This window comes from Nicotiana tabacum, chromosome 14 (genome assembly GCF_000715075.1).
Source record: "Nicotiana tabacum cultivar K326 chromosome 14, ASM71507v2, whole genome shotgun sequence".
Classification (NCBI taxonomy): Eukaryota; Viridiplantae; Streptophyta; class Magnoliopsida; order Solanales; family Solanaceae; genus Nicotiana; species Nicotiana tabacum.
This window is the reverse complement of record NC_134093.1, coordinates 105214250-105228993: the sequence shown is the minus strand read 5'-3', so window position 1 is coordinate 105228993 and position 14744 is coordinate 105214250. Positions and strand designations below refer to the sequence as shown.

The following is a 14744-nucleotide window of genomic DNA, read 5'->3' as shown; positions in this document are numbered from 1 at the left end:
TAAATATAGCACATAGCTTTGGCATTCTTTGAATTCTTGCATTTGTTTAGTCATCCATGACTAATGCAAATAAAGAAATCAAATTGAAAAAGCATTTCGGAAGAAATAAATTATCCTTTTTTTTTTATTCCCCTCACCTTTGATTTCCCTTTGTTGCAGCAGCTATTGCTCCTTTAGTGACTCGAACCCACGACCCGGGGTTGTAGGTGGGGGTGCTGACCATCTGAACAACCCCTCTTGTCAAATTATTCCTAATATACGCTTTGTAGTTATAATAATAATATGGCCATCATCAATTAGAATGGTGCTCTATGATAACCAACCTTTTAATTCAAAAAGATGTCCTAATATTCAAGAAAATAAAAACCCCAAAAAAAAAAAGATAAAATACAACAAACTAAAAACTGACAGCATTCATTAAAGACAAGCCACTAGTAGGACGTCGGAACGCCAACCACTACATAAGCCACTAGTAGCAGAGACAAAGCGAGCGACGTCCTGTATAGGTTGGATGGAGCTTGAAGAAGCAAGCCCCTATAATCTTTGAACTATATATGAATATGTTACCATGTCCAAATTGCAACTTTGAGATTTTTTCAAGCTTTCTTTAAAGCCATTGATCTAGCACGTAGATTTAAAAATATTCCCCTACAAGTTGAATACAAGAAAGGATCAACTATTTTGTGAAAAAATTGAGGTGAAAATGAAATTGACCATATCATAAACAGTAGCGACGAGTAGGTAAATGTAGCATACCAGCCACACGCGATGATGCTGTGAAAGATTACACGGAATTGCAGTGGCACATACTGGTGATTAATCCAACCCACGACTGGCCAAAACTGCGTAGTTTTGAACGATTGATAGAGTTATAGTTCACTATACAATAGAATTAAAAAAATTGAATCTGAAAGAGGGGGAATTTGACAAACCGTCCAAGCTGTATACTGCACTTTTGGATATTCCCTCTTAATATTAGACTTCACCTGGATCCAGGGTCTACCTGTACGTATTATAAGATTCTATCAACTCAAAGCTTTGTTATGTGCATATATATTGCTATACTTCTAGCTAATGAAAATACTCAATATAAAAAGACTCGAGCAAAATACTTCTTTTGAACAAGAATTTAATTTCAGGGTATTTCCTAGAAGTTAAAATAGGAAATCTAGAAAATATAGATGAACAACTTTGGAACAAGAAAAATAGTTTCAGGCTTCTTTCACATGAGAGAACTTTGTCCTTTGATCAAAGCTTGTACACTGTAAAGAATTTATTCGGTGAGAAAGAGTTTGGACATGTAAAATAGCATAAAAGCAACAAAGATCAAAAAGTGTCTTCGCATGTATATACATACTTCCCCAATAACTGAATGATTATTTTTTAAAAGATACGTTACCGAAACTTTATTTAACTGGGATTCCGCTAAAGCTTTGAGCTTTTGTTTCCTGCTTTTATATTATGAATGTACAATCTCTTGCAGTCCTTTTTCTTTTTGCAGATTTTGTAAAGGTGTAGTGCTTCAGAGTGCATTTGACGTTCACAAATTTTGTAGATTACAGCAACAATAACAACAAACTCAATGCAATCCCACAAGTGGGATCTGAGAATGACAGTGTGTACACAGACCTTACCCCTACCCTAAGAAGGTAGAGAGGAGATTTCCAGTAGACCCCCAGCTCAGGAAAGATAATGAGGAATGAGCACAACACCAGCAACAACACCAGCAAACCAATCGGAAAACCGAAGCGAAAGAAACAACAAGTAATAACAAAAATCTAATAATAAGAAAATACAAGATTAACACTAAGTAATGCACTAAAGTCTAAAACTACTGGAACGAGCAAGGACAACGGTGGGATACCTAGCCTTCTACCTTAGTTCCCAACCTCCACACCTTCCTATCCAAAAATGATTCATGCATTCTAAGTCAACAGTTAAGGTTCCAATTCTCAGAACTTCAATATATCTACTCGCACATTTACTTGCAGAAGCATCATGGAATCCTTGAAATAGTTAGTGTTGCAAAAATGAAATATAGTTGTAGCTCAGAATAAAACTCACTTTCAATAACTAACCCATAGTAAATCATGAAAAGCAAGTTATTCCAAGGCGAAGATGTCACTTGTTCCAGCACCACCTGAAACAATTAAATTGCAAGTTTCATATTCTTGTGTATTAATCTGGTCATTACTCTTTTAGAGTTTTCCCCAACTGAAAATACTGTTTGACCAAAATGGTAATCTAGCTAAAGAGTTTCATTACGATTGATTAATGTTGAAAATAATCTATTACAACGAAAAGAGAAAAAAAAAAGGACTGACGGGTAATCGTGACACTAAAGGATGTGGATTCAATAGGAATCTGGAACTTCTTTTCCCGACACTTATTGTAAATTGTCCAAAAAAGAAGGGTTTCGATTACCTTTTTTGCAACTGTTGTTGTGTCTTTCTTCCCCTTGAAAAGTTTGTCCAGTAATAAGTGAAGAAAATGCCCAAATGGCCCGAGATAGGCAAAGCCAAAAAGCTGCACGCAGTTATGTTAGCAGCCAATGACAGTCCCAGATAGCAACTTATATATGGTAAGCAAAGGAAAAGATATAAAGGATACATCAGAAATGAACCTTGAGATGGAAGTAAACTTGACATAGCACTACAACTGGACTATGCCTCAGAGCTGAATAAGTCCTAATATATGCTTACTTGCTATTTGTTTGTTCTGTTTCCATTTTCTCCAAACAAAAAAAGACAGAACTTCACAGCAGCTAAAAGATATCAAAGTGTTTTCAAGCACCACTTTCATATCATTGTAAGTTTTCTCAAACTTTTACTTATCCTACTGATTTCTTCAATACAGTGATAAGTCATTAAGTTCCCGAAGCTAGTTATAAGATCCAAACTTCTTTCAACGTCTTGATAAATTTGGTTGTCAATTTTAGGCAGAAATAATCTCTCTTCTAAGCAAGGGTAAGCCTATAGAACAGACCTCGCTAGACTCCATGCAGAAGCCTTGCACACCAGATCAAGCATATGAATAGGGTGATTCACTCTGGGAAAAGAAGAGGGAAAAGATTCCCAACAAAGACAGGAGCTGTTACATCCTTTGCAGCTCATACTCAAACCAACGTAACCAAAATTGATTTGCAAAAGTTTTGAAATTCTAACTTAAGAAAAAAAAAATGTTAACATCAATTTACTCAAATATAAGGGAAGATCAGAACTCTCTAGAACCAAAATGATTCATCAGACTATCAACATTAAGCTGACTGGTGACGAGGATCACATAGTTTGAGAGCTGGATCGAGGTTTAAAGCATGGTTATGGCGGAATGTGCCCTATCCCTCGAAGGAGAGGAACTTTAAATGTAAGGAGCTTACTTCCTCTTTTCTAGGTTTTTTTTCCGAGTGTTAAAACGATAGATTTTTCTTTAGCCAATGAATTGGATCCATCCCAATTCGATCAATAATGGGATTCTTGGCTAGAGAAAGGTTATGTGACATGAACGCCCAACACTTTAGAAAAATCGTTGTATTTACTATGACTTTGCTTTATTATTACTTTATTTTCTTGATTTTAATCTATTACTTTTCAAATTGGATTTCAAGTTAGTAATTTCTATTTTATCCTTTCTTCGTTTAGGAAATCATCAAGCTTTTACATCCATTTTTTTCTGAAATATAATAGAAGTTCTCTTTAGTGAATTAATTTAAGAACGGTCATATAGAAAATTTGACTAAATTATGTGATAACATTGATGACAACAACAAACAACAAACCCAATGAACATAGATGACAGTCCTATTAGTATAGATTGAGTTGTTGTCTTTTGTAGAGAATCATATGATGCAGGTTTTTTACATTCCGGTATACTACTTGTAGTCTTGTAGACAGGGTTTCCCCCCACAACATCAATAAAATTGAACTTCATCAAATTGAAACAGGACGAGAGTACTGTGGGTTACTATAGCATTTATAAGCATAAAGTCGGACAGTATGTTAAGAAGGTATTGTCTGCTTCGTCAGTCTTTACTTCATGATGTTTTCACAAAAGTGTACAAAGAGGCTAAAAGTGATCTATAGTTGACGATACAGTATGAGTGACTAGGATAGTGCGCTACAGAATCAGGTTAATCTTAATCAAAAAAAGCAGAATACCAAGAACTCATGAATAAGATCAGGGCAGAGTTGGAAAAGTATTCTACTGGTAGCCTTTTACCTTGCTTCGAGCAAGATGCAGAATATAAAATTAATAAAGTTGAACACATTTGACAAAATCATTAGCACTTCAGATTTCCACAGCACACACAAAAAGAAAAGGGAAAAAGAGAAGCAAACGGGTGTATTTAAAAGGAAACCATGAAAACAGTACCACTTTCAGAAGAAGACGTCTGACTTGAAGTCTCTTAATGCCAGTGATCTTTTGAGCCACTATATCACTGATCGCTGACAAAACAGCCGCTGTTATTGCCTGCAATTATAAATTGCAAACACTAGAAACCTATAACAACAAAATCGCAGTACCAATTGAACTAAAAAAAAAACTTAAAAATAACCCACACCATTCCACTTGATAACCTACATCTTAATCCCAAACTAGTTAAAGTCAACTACAAGAATCTTTTATATTCATTCTATTCAATTCAGGTCCATTCATACACCACACACACAGGCAACGATTTGATGAACCTCTTACTTGCTACACCCAGATTCCAATATAATGCATTTGAATTCATCATAATTATACTATTTCTTTTATCGTAATGGTGGTGTTCGGCCAACTTAAGTGCACCTTAACTAATCAACTCCATATTTGCTACCTCCCACCGGTGCAAATAGCAAGTAACTCTATCTATCAAAATTTAGACAAATAGAAATAAATCACCGAACTTTTTGCCATTGTAATTTACCGTGATCCATTCTTACTTCATTAACGACTAGTCCACACCATTGGGTGCCATGATGCCATTGCATTAAGAATTTAAGTTATATACACTAACAGTGTCATAACTTTTTTTACATTATCAGTATAATTTTAACATGTTATAAGAAGTTACTTACCATTTACGTATTAAAGTTTAACAATCAATGATCAAATAGAGTTACCTGCAACCAACCTTTAACTGACCTGATTGTGTAAATACTTAAACTTTACATTAAAATTATTTTTAAGTTAGTCTCTATTTTAAAACCCATATTCACTAATATAAAAATTAAAACAAATAAAACAAAAAATATAAAGAAACTAGGAGAGAGGGGAAAAGCTGAGATCTTTGTTCTTAAATGGAAACTTTTCGAGATATAAAAAAACACCCAGATCAAGAATTGAACTAACAGCTCGAAATAACCCAAACCCACTTAACAAATTAGAGAAAATGAAGCAAAGAAAGAGAGATTAGTCAAAGAATTGTTAGAAAGCGAGAAAAAGGTGAGACCTTTGTTCTTAAAGGGTGTTGCTGAAGTTGTAACAAGTATTTTTGCAACCCAATTTTGGCAATTGACCCCATTCTTTTTGCTCTTCTTCAGTTCATCAACTGTAACAAGAAGAAAGTTTTGATCTTTGTTTGACTATTTTCAGTCTTCCGCAGTTTGGTTTCAGCTAAATATCTGGAGTGAAGAATAGTAGTACTATGTTATAGTATGCGGGACCCATTTGGACCATGTAATTAGATTTGGATTCAAATAATACTCACTCTCTCCAAATTTATGTCACACTCTTTGTCATATAATTTTATATTTATAAATAATTTAATTTTAAATTTTTTATAAATATAATAGTTATAATCATATAAATTTGTATATATCTTGTTTTAGATAATAAATATTAAATAACTTTAATTATTTCTTAAATTCTGTATCTAGTCAAACCCTCGTATAAATTGAGACACATGGAGCATATTTTTAGTAAAGATTTTTCTATATTATTAATGAATTTTTAGATATGATAGTAGGTTAATTAACATTTTAATCAGACTACCAGTTAATACTTATCGAAAAATTTATCTGTAATTACTTAATAAATAATCTGATTATTTAAATATATTTTGCACTGCAATGCATCTAACTTAAACTCAATAAATTGAGTAGTGTAAGGCAACCATTTGGGGTATGGGTGCTTATCGGGCGAATCGGGCGGATAATTACGCTTAACGGTTCGGCTTAACGGTTATCGGATTATACATTTAGTAATTCGCTAGCCATCTAATAAGACAACTGGCGGATTGGTATCGGATTAACAATTATCGGGCGGCTTATCGTCTAAACCAAATAGAAATTTTTTGAACAATCATTCAATCAATACCAAACAGTTTCAAATTAATACTAAATTTTTAATACCATCTAAGATCTAACCAAACAGTATTTTTTAATTGAAGAGTCTTCAAGACTACTCATATTACCATACACGTATTAACCAAATTTTTAATACCATCAAGACTACTCATACAGGCATACACGTATTAATTATTGAGATTTCGATTTTTCGACTTCTTAGTTCTCAGTTCAAAAGAGAGACAAGACTGACGACTTCTCTGTCGCTAGTGGCTGTAGACAATTGAGAATTAGAAAATACAAATTAGGGATTTAGCCATTTAGGGTTTTAATAGTACTTTATATACATAGGGGTAAAAGTATAAATATAAAAAAATTTAACGAATTAATGATTTACCCAATAAGAAAATTGAGTAATCAGCCCCCAAATAAGCCGTTAATTATAAAATTGCAATCTGTTTATCATCCATTACCCCGATAATTCGATACCAATAAGCCATCGGTTCGGTTCGGTTAACGATTTCGGTTCGATTTTGAACACTCCTAATTTGGAGCATGTGATTAAATTTTGATTAGCGGAGAAACCCATAATTTGTAAAAGAGAATGTGCGATTTTTATGTTAATTTATTGGGTATTTCATCTTTGGGGAGGTTAAGAATATGCTTTTCCCTTGTTGTCCCTTGTGGTTTGTAATGGAATGATTCAACTGTATAATTGCTGCAGACTTTGTGATTGGAGTTGAATGATTCAGTTTGGGATTAGATTTAATATATTTCTAGTTTATTATATTTAGCTATGATCTTGGTTTTGTATCACACAGAGCATAGGATATGAAAATCTTATTTAAATATTGAATGTAAGCATGGATTGGATTTCCATTGCAATATATGCAGGTTTCGTTTGGAAATTCACCTATTGACTATGTTGCACGAATTTAAAAAGAAAAAAGAAAAAAAAGAAACCGAGTGTGTGTCAAATTCTCTAAAAATAATATGTATTAGATCCTCCAAAAAACTATGCATATTTGGAGAATGTGACTCAAGTACGCCAATATTTTAGAGCGTTCGAACAATATTATCTATTGATGAGTTATATTTAGAATTCACCTCTTTACTGCATACTCTTATTGGATTAACACAAACGCAGTGTAACTTGAAATCTTAAACCTAACAATCTCTTTAAAAGGAAATTAATGTCGCATAGAAATCGTGGTTGTAGCAAGAGATGGCATGTTAAAATGTTAAAGAGTAGGGTTTTCAAACCAAACCGAAAAATCGCACCAAATCGAAAAGTCAAACCAAACCGATTAAAAAATCCGAAAAGGTTTGGTATTGAGTGACATAACCTGAACCAAACCGACATATAAATATATAATTTTTATATATACTTTTAAGGCTCCATATAGAAATTTTTTTTTAAAATGTCTAGATATATTTGGAATTTTCTCATAGGATGTAATATTTAATAGAATTATGAAGTGCATCCATTCTTGTTTACTTTAGATAATGGGTTGTATCATCACTTGCTTATCAAGTGTTATTAAAATGCGTAAATCTTCTTGCTCTTCCATATTCATATGTCAAGATATATTAAATTCTTATATCTTTTTGAATTTGAAATGGTTTTTTGATAATTTAAAATTAAATAGAATATATCATTATGTAGGTATCATATTGATTTTTATGTTGAATTATTAAATTCAATTAACCTTGAAAATGTACATTAACGAAAAATTATTGTTAGACTACTAAGAAAATTACTATCATGTATTACTAAAATAAATTCTCCCATAAGAATATTTTAATAGATCATATATTTGTTAGTATTTTTAATTTTTGCTAAACATATATTCTTTTATCAAAACTTTATCTATAACTTTAACAAAGTAAGATTGAATAATACTTATGTAACGAAAAAATCGAAAACTTCCGAAAAACCCGAAAAATTCGACAACCCTGAACCAATCCAAATCGATATAGCTGGTTTGGTTTGATTTTGATGAAAGTCAAACCAACCTGGTCCATGTACCAGGTGCGGCTCTAAAGGTTTGAGCAGTGAGGTCGTCACCTTAGGCCCCCAAAATTTAAAGGCCCAAAATTTATTTTAAATTCTTAGGCCCCCAAAATTTGAAGGCCCCAAATTTATTTTAAATTCTTATTATTATTATTATTACTATATATTTATATAAATAATTTAGTATACAGAAAAGTGTTACAGTATATTCCTTTTGTTATTTGGTTGAGGTTAATTTATATCAATAAATTTATAAATTATGATAATTTTCTTTACTGATTAATTAGTATATTTGTTTCAGTCTTCAATTTTAAGTTTATCCTTTTTATATAGGAATTTAGTTATATATCTTGACAACATAATGACTTTTTTTTACAATGTTCTCTCAAACTGTATGAACACAAAAGCATTCATGCACCGTGTAGGCATACAAATTTTATTGAAATTAAATCCATAAAATAATTTGGACTATATTTTAAATGCAATATATATTAGTCCAAACAAATATTATGGGCTAATATAAAGGGATTAATTATATAAGCTTGATCCAATATATATGGATTAAATAAATAATTTCAAAGTGTTGGGCTAGCCTATTTAGTTGAGCTACGAATAATGAGCTCACTTCATTAAGCCCAAAATATCATTTTCCTAGAGGCCCAGTTTGTGCCACGTGTCAAATGACGTTGCACGCCAAGTCAAATGGAAGAGCCAATAAGATCATGCCATGTGTCAAAATGATAAGGCATGCCAAGTCACATTAAAAGGCCAATAAAATCGTGCCACATGTGCAAGCGACATGCTCTGACCAATCAAATGCGGCCTTGTCACTCTTTAATCTGATTGGTCGGAAAGAGTTTGTTCTTATCATAACTCTTCCCTCCCACAACTATAAATAGGAGTTTTCATAACTTAGAAAGACACCAGAAGTTATCACAAGAAGCAAGAAAGAGCTCGTGGATCAAACGCTGTAAATTCCTCCACAAGTTTCAAGCTTCAAGTAATCAAGTTCAAGTTCAACAATCAAGTTCAAGCTCAAGGACGAAAAACAAATCAAGTTCAAGCTCAAGAACGAAGAACAAACCAAGTTCAAGCTCAAATCAAGCTCAAGCTCAAGAACGAATAACAAACCAAGTTTAAGCTCAAATCAATCTCAAGCTCAAAAAACGAAGAATAAATCAAGATTCAAGGAGTACGAGTTCAAATCAAAGTTCGTGCTAGTTGAATCCAAGATCATCGTCCGTGGAAACAAATATAAGTTCAAGATCAAGCCCAAAGGCCCTTGAATTTATATTGAAAAAGTAGAATCAGGAGATTCATAGAGATTGTACACTCAAATTACTTAAAATTGAATACTACGATTGTTGCAATATTTTTCGGTCTCGATTTTATTTTCTCGACGCAAATTTATTCTCTATAAATTTTGGCACGCCCAGTGGGACAATATCTACCTCCCATCTCAACTTTTCAATCGCCAAAGTTTAAGAACATCAAAATGGTTTTAAAGAAAATCAACCCCGGATCAACTTCCACCAAGGCTGCTAACTCCAGGTTCTATGCTGATGTGGAGAGCATCCTCGATGTTACCTTTGGAAGCTTTGGACCAGTTACGAGGAGCAAAGCAAGCTCTTTAGGACAACAAGCACTCCAAGTGTCGTCCGCATCAACCCCTATTTTCGAATCTTCATCCTCAAGAGGAGCAAGATCTTCCACAAACGCACCCGAAGGAGGAAGCGATGTTGCTGAAAATATCAAGAAAACTCTTGCTTTGCTTGACCCCTCCGGATCCAAGAACTCTGATGTGAAGGAAGATGATGATGCTTCAAGTGATGGATCCTCCCCACTTACACCACATAGCGTGAGCCATTCGAGAATCAATCTGTATGATAATTCATGCTACTCCCCATCATCTATAACAAACATGCAAGCCATGGCTTGACCAAGTGCATGCAAAATCAAGATACTAGAATTGGCAAGCTAACAAACAGGGTGGGAATCTTGATGGAAGAAAAATCCACCCATGCACCTGGCAAGCTCCCAGAAGTTCCAGAGATTGATTCTCCCCCAAGACAAGTAGCATTCGCTAAGGCTATCCCTGTCTCATCTGAAGGGATGATTCCAATCGATCAACTGAAGGAGTTCATTGAAGGAACCATTAAGAAAAAGTATGAAGTTGCTGCCAAGTCCTCCCTTACATATGCAAAGCCATACACTGCAAGGGTCGATATGTTGAAGATGCCTGCCGGCTATCAATCTCCAAAGTTTCAACAGTTTGATGGTAAAGGTAATCCAAAGCAATATGTGGCGCACTTCATTGAGACGTGAAACAATGCTGAGACTTATGGAGATTACCTCGTCAAGCAGTTTGTCCGCTCGCTAAAAGAAAATGCTTTTGACTGGTACACAGACCTCGAGGCTGGATCTATCGCTGGCTGGGATCAACTAGAGCAAGAGTTCCTCAATCACTTTTATAGCACGAGACATATTGTGAGTATGATATAACTTACAAATACTCGTCAACTAAAAAGTGAACCAGTTATCGACTTTATCAATCATTGGAGGAATACAAGCCTCAACTGCAAAGAGAGGGTTAGTGAAGCTTCTGGAATAAAGACGTGCATCCAAGGCATGCATCGGGGACTCCGCTACATCCTGCAAGGTATCAATCCTAGCACATTTGAAGAACTTGCAAATCGTGCCCATGACATGGAGTTAAGCATGACCTCCGCTGGAAACGAAAGGTTGCCTATCTATGAGCCTAGCAAAAGGAACGACAAGCAAGAAGTCAGGAAATGGAGCAAGTTTGTATCTAGGTCTGAAAACAAAGAAACTATGAATGTCAACACATTACCTGTGAAGTTCACAATGGAGGTGAGCAAAAAGCAGAGTACGAAATCCACTTCTTTTCAAGATAAACCAAGTAGGAAGTTGACTCTAAAAGAAATGCAAGAGAAGGAGTACCCATTTCTGGATTCTGATGTGCCAACAATTTTTGAAAGAACTCCTCGATCTAAATCTCATTGAGCTTCCGGAAATGAAGCGGCCAAATGAAGCTGGTCAAACGAATGACCCAAATTACTGCAAATACTATCGACTTGTGAGCCACCCTCTAGAGAAGTGCCTTGTCTTCAAGGATAAAGTTATGGACTTGGCTCGTGAAAAGAAGATCGTGCTTGAAGATGATAAAGCAAGTGCAAACCAAGTCTCTATCACCTTTGGTTCATTCAGTCTGGATGACTTATGTGGTTTTAAAGAAAGTAAAGATGAAGAATTACTGGAGAACAACAAAGTTGAAGTCGATCAACATGATGACGATGAAGGTTGGACGTTGATGACTCGTCGTAAGCGCCACAAAAGGATCCTATGAAAAGAATCAATAGAATAAACAACAAGGAAGATGATGGTAAAAAGACCAATGAAACATAATCCAGTTAGGCGTTTGAAGAAAGGAAAAGTGGAGGCGCGCCACCCTCAAAACCTACGACATCCAGTGACCTTGGAGGATTTTTTGCCATGTTGGTTCCGCATGAAGATTTCCCGTGACGGTATTGAGGCCTCTTGTTGCAACGCTGATAAAGGGGAAGAAAAGAGTGATGACCTACCATTGGCACCATTTTTAAAAGAGCTCATCGAGTCTATTCCTCAAGAAGTTAACGCATGCGAGGAAAAATTCACGTTCACAAATGATGATCTTCTGCTAGGTGACACTCTTCATAACCGCCCATTGTACTCGATTGGCTATATGCGTGATGAAAGGGTAAATCGAATTTTGGTTGATGGAGCATCCTCAGTGAACATCTTGTCAATTTGCACTGTGAAAGAACTTGGTATTCCCATGTACGAACTCTCAGAAAGTCATGTGATGATCCAAGGATTCAACAAAGAGGGGCAAAGAGCCATAGGCTTGATCAGGCTGGGAATCACCATTGAAGATATGCAATCAAGTACATGGTTGCATGTGATCGATGAAAAGACTTCATACAACGTCTTGCTTGGAAGGCCTTGGATACATAAGAATAAAGTAGTTCCATCTACCTACCATCAATGTTTAAAATACTATAAGAGTGAAGTCGAGAAGAAGATAGTTGTTGATGATGAGCCATTCACCGAGGTTGAGTCACACTTCGCCGATGCAAAGTTCTACTTGAAGAACCGCATTGTGAAGGAGCTAAAAGCTGATGATGGCTAAAAAGCAAGAATGATGAGACCACAACTAAAAGAGCTGAGGTGACTGCTGGTAGAGCCAAAGCTGTTACTGAGGAAGTACAACCTAACTCAAATAAATCTTATAGAGGGGATATTGCGTCTTATGGCAAGAAAGTAACTCGTGCGCTCCAATATTCCCCTAGAAGGAAGAAAGATGAAGGTGACTTATCTAATCTCGAAACTAACATGCTAAAGGAGTTAACTCTTCTGGTAAAATGAATTGAGGTAGTAAAGTTGTCCTCAAAGCCACTTGCAGGGTTTGTGGCCCAAAATCGTTTGCAGAATGTGGCACTCCCTACAAAGCGAACAAATAAAGGTTTTGATCCTAACGCTTACAGGCTATTTGAAAAAGATGGATACAATCCCAATGAACCGTCAAAGTTAGGGAAGCTCCCATCAGAATCTGCTACGAGGCAACCACGTGAAGGTTTGGGATATAAACAACCCTCACTAGTGCGTATCTCCATAAGAAGGGCAAGCAATAATTATATTACTGTAGAAGATGAATCTACCGCTTCTTACAGGCCTTCTGTATTTGATCGACTTGGAAAATCAACTGTGAGGACTTCCGGATTTGATAGATTGTGTCTATTAAAGAACGGGAACAAGTTCCAGAGAAATTATCAAAGCATAAAAACACCCGCTTCACCCAGAATCCAGAAGATCTCTAAGGATTTCCAAAGTTTGGTTCCTTCCAGAATGAGGCGACTAACAAAACTTGTGGTTTCATGTAATGAAATACTGAAGGTAAAGCCATATACTGTGGTCTACACTAAGGAACGTGATGAAGATGAAGAAAGTATGGGTTCTTATCACGTTAGTGCACTAGGCGGGAATGGTGTTTCGTCTATAATGGAGGATGATGAGAAATTAGAGGATGTTTCACCGTGTTATCACATATCCTTCAATGATGGAGACCCTCAAGAAGATAAAGATGCAAAAGATGCTCCCCCAGAACTTGAAGAAGGGGTGAAGGCAACGATTGATGCCTTAAAAGAAGTTAACCTTGGAACAGATGAAGAACCAAGGCCCACATACATAAGTGCTTTACTAGCAATCGATGAAGAAAGCACTTATATCGAGTTACTCAAGGAGTTCAAGGATGTATTTGCTTGGATTTACAAAGAGATGCCTGGCTTGGACCCGAAAGTAGCAGTCCATCACCTTGCAATCAAGAATGGTGCTCGTCCTGTTAAACAAGCTCAAAGGTGCTTTAGACCGGACTTGGTTCCCTTGATTAAAACTGAAGTTAACAAACTCATCGAAGCTGGATTTATTCACGAAGTTAAATACCCAACTTGTGTTTCAAGTATTGTCCCTGTAAGGAAGAAAAATGTCCAGATTCGAGTGTGCGTTGACTTGAGGGATCTCAACAATACATGTTCGAAAGATGAATTCCCGCTTACTATTCCAGAGCTGATGATTGATGCTACTACTGGGTACGAGGAAATGTTATTTATGGACGGTTCATCGTGCTATAACCAAATTTGCATGGCGCTAAAAGATGAAGAGCTTACTGCATTTCGTACCCCCAAGGGTATTTATTGCTACAAGGTAATGCCTTTTGGCTTGAAGAACTCTGGTGCTACTTACCAAAGGTCTATGCAGAATATTTTTGACGCTCTTCTCCACAAGACTTTTGAATATTATGTTGACGACTTGGTGGTAAAATCAAGAGAGAAGAGCGACCACTTGAAAGACTTGAGAATGGTGTTTGAGTTGCTCCGGAGGTACCAACTTAGGATGAACCCATTGAAATGTGACTTTGGAGTTACTTCTGGAAAGTTCCTTGGTTTCATTATCCGACATCGAGGGATCGAAATTGATCAAGCCAAAGTGGATGCCATTTTGAAAATGCCTAAGCCTCGGGATATTCATGAATTGAAAAGTCTGCAAGGAAAGTTAGCATACCTGAGAAGATTCATCTCAAACCTAGCTAGGAGGTGCCAACCATTCAGTCGCCTCATGAAGAAAGGTGTTCCTTTCAAGTGGGACCAAGCTTGTAGCAATGCCTTTGAAAGTATTAAAACTTACTTGATAAAGCCTCCAGTTTTGGCAGCCCCTATACTTGGAAAGTCGTTGATACTATATATTTCAGCACAAGAAAGGTCTGTTGGAGCGCTGTTGGCCCAAGAAAATAGTGAGGGGAAAGAAAACTCTCTTTACTACTTGAGCAGGATGATGACACCAAACGAGCTGAACTATTCGCCAATTGAAAAGTTGTGTTTGGCGCTAGTCTTCTCAATTCAAAGGTTGAA

General features: G+C 35.9%; 1 protein-coding gene across 1 annotated transcript; it reads right to left on the bottom strand.

Annotated features, from left to right (window-relative positions):
- Window positions 1–296: 296 nt before the first annotated feature.
- On the bottom strand, window positions 297–5601 carry LOC107797033 (peroxisomal membrane protein PMP22). Its single transcript, XM_016619868.2, has 7 exons — window positions 5432–5601; window positions 4369–4467; window positions 2425–2526; window positions 2065–2140; window positions 933–1003; window positions 757–842; window positions 297–648 (listed from the first exon to the last, which is right to left on the bottom strand). The coding sequence occupies exons 1-7, from the start codon at window positions 5501–5503 to the stop codon at window positions 597–599; spliced, it is 558 nt and encodes a 185-aa protein (XP_016475354.1). The 5' UTR covers window positions 5504–5601; the 3' UTR covers window positions 297–596.
- Window positions 5602–14744: the final 9143 nt, after the last annotated feature.

Bases quoted from the DNA above. Each gene is read 5' to 3' on its own strand.
- LOC107797033 (XM_016619868.2), bottom strand. From the start codon at position 5,503: ATGGGGTCAATTGCCAAAATTGGGTTGCAAAAATACTTGTTACAACTT. The intron at 4,468-5,431 runs GTCTCACCTTTT...TTATAATTGCAG, and splicing joins AACACCCTTTAAGAACAAAG to GCAATAACAGCGGCTGTTTT. The intron at 649-756 runs GTATGCTACATT...TTCAACTTGTAG, and splicing joins AGCATCATCGCGTGTGGCTG to GGGAATATTTTTAAATCTAC.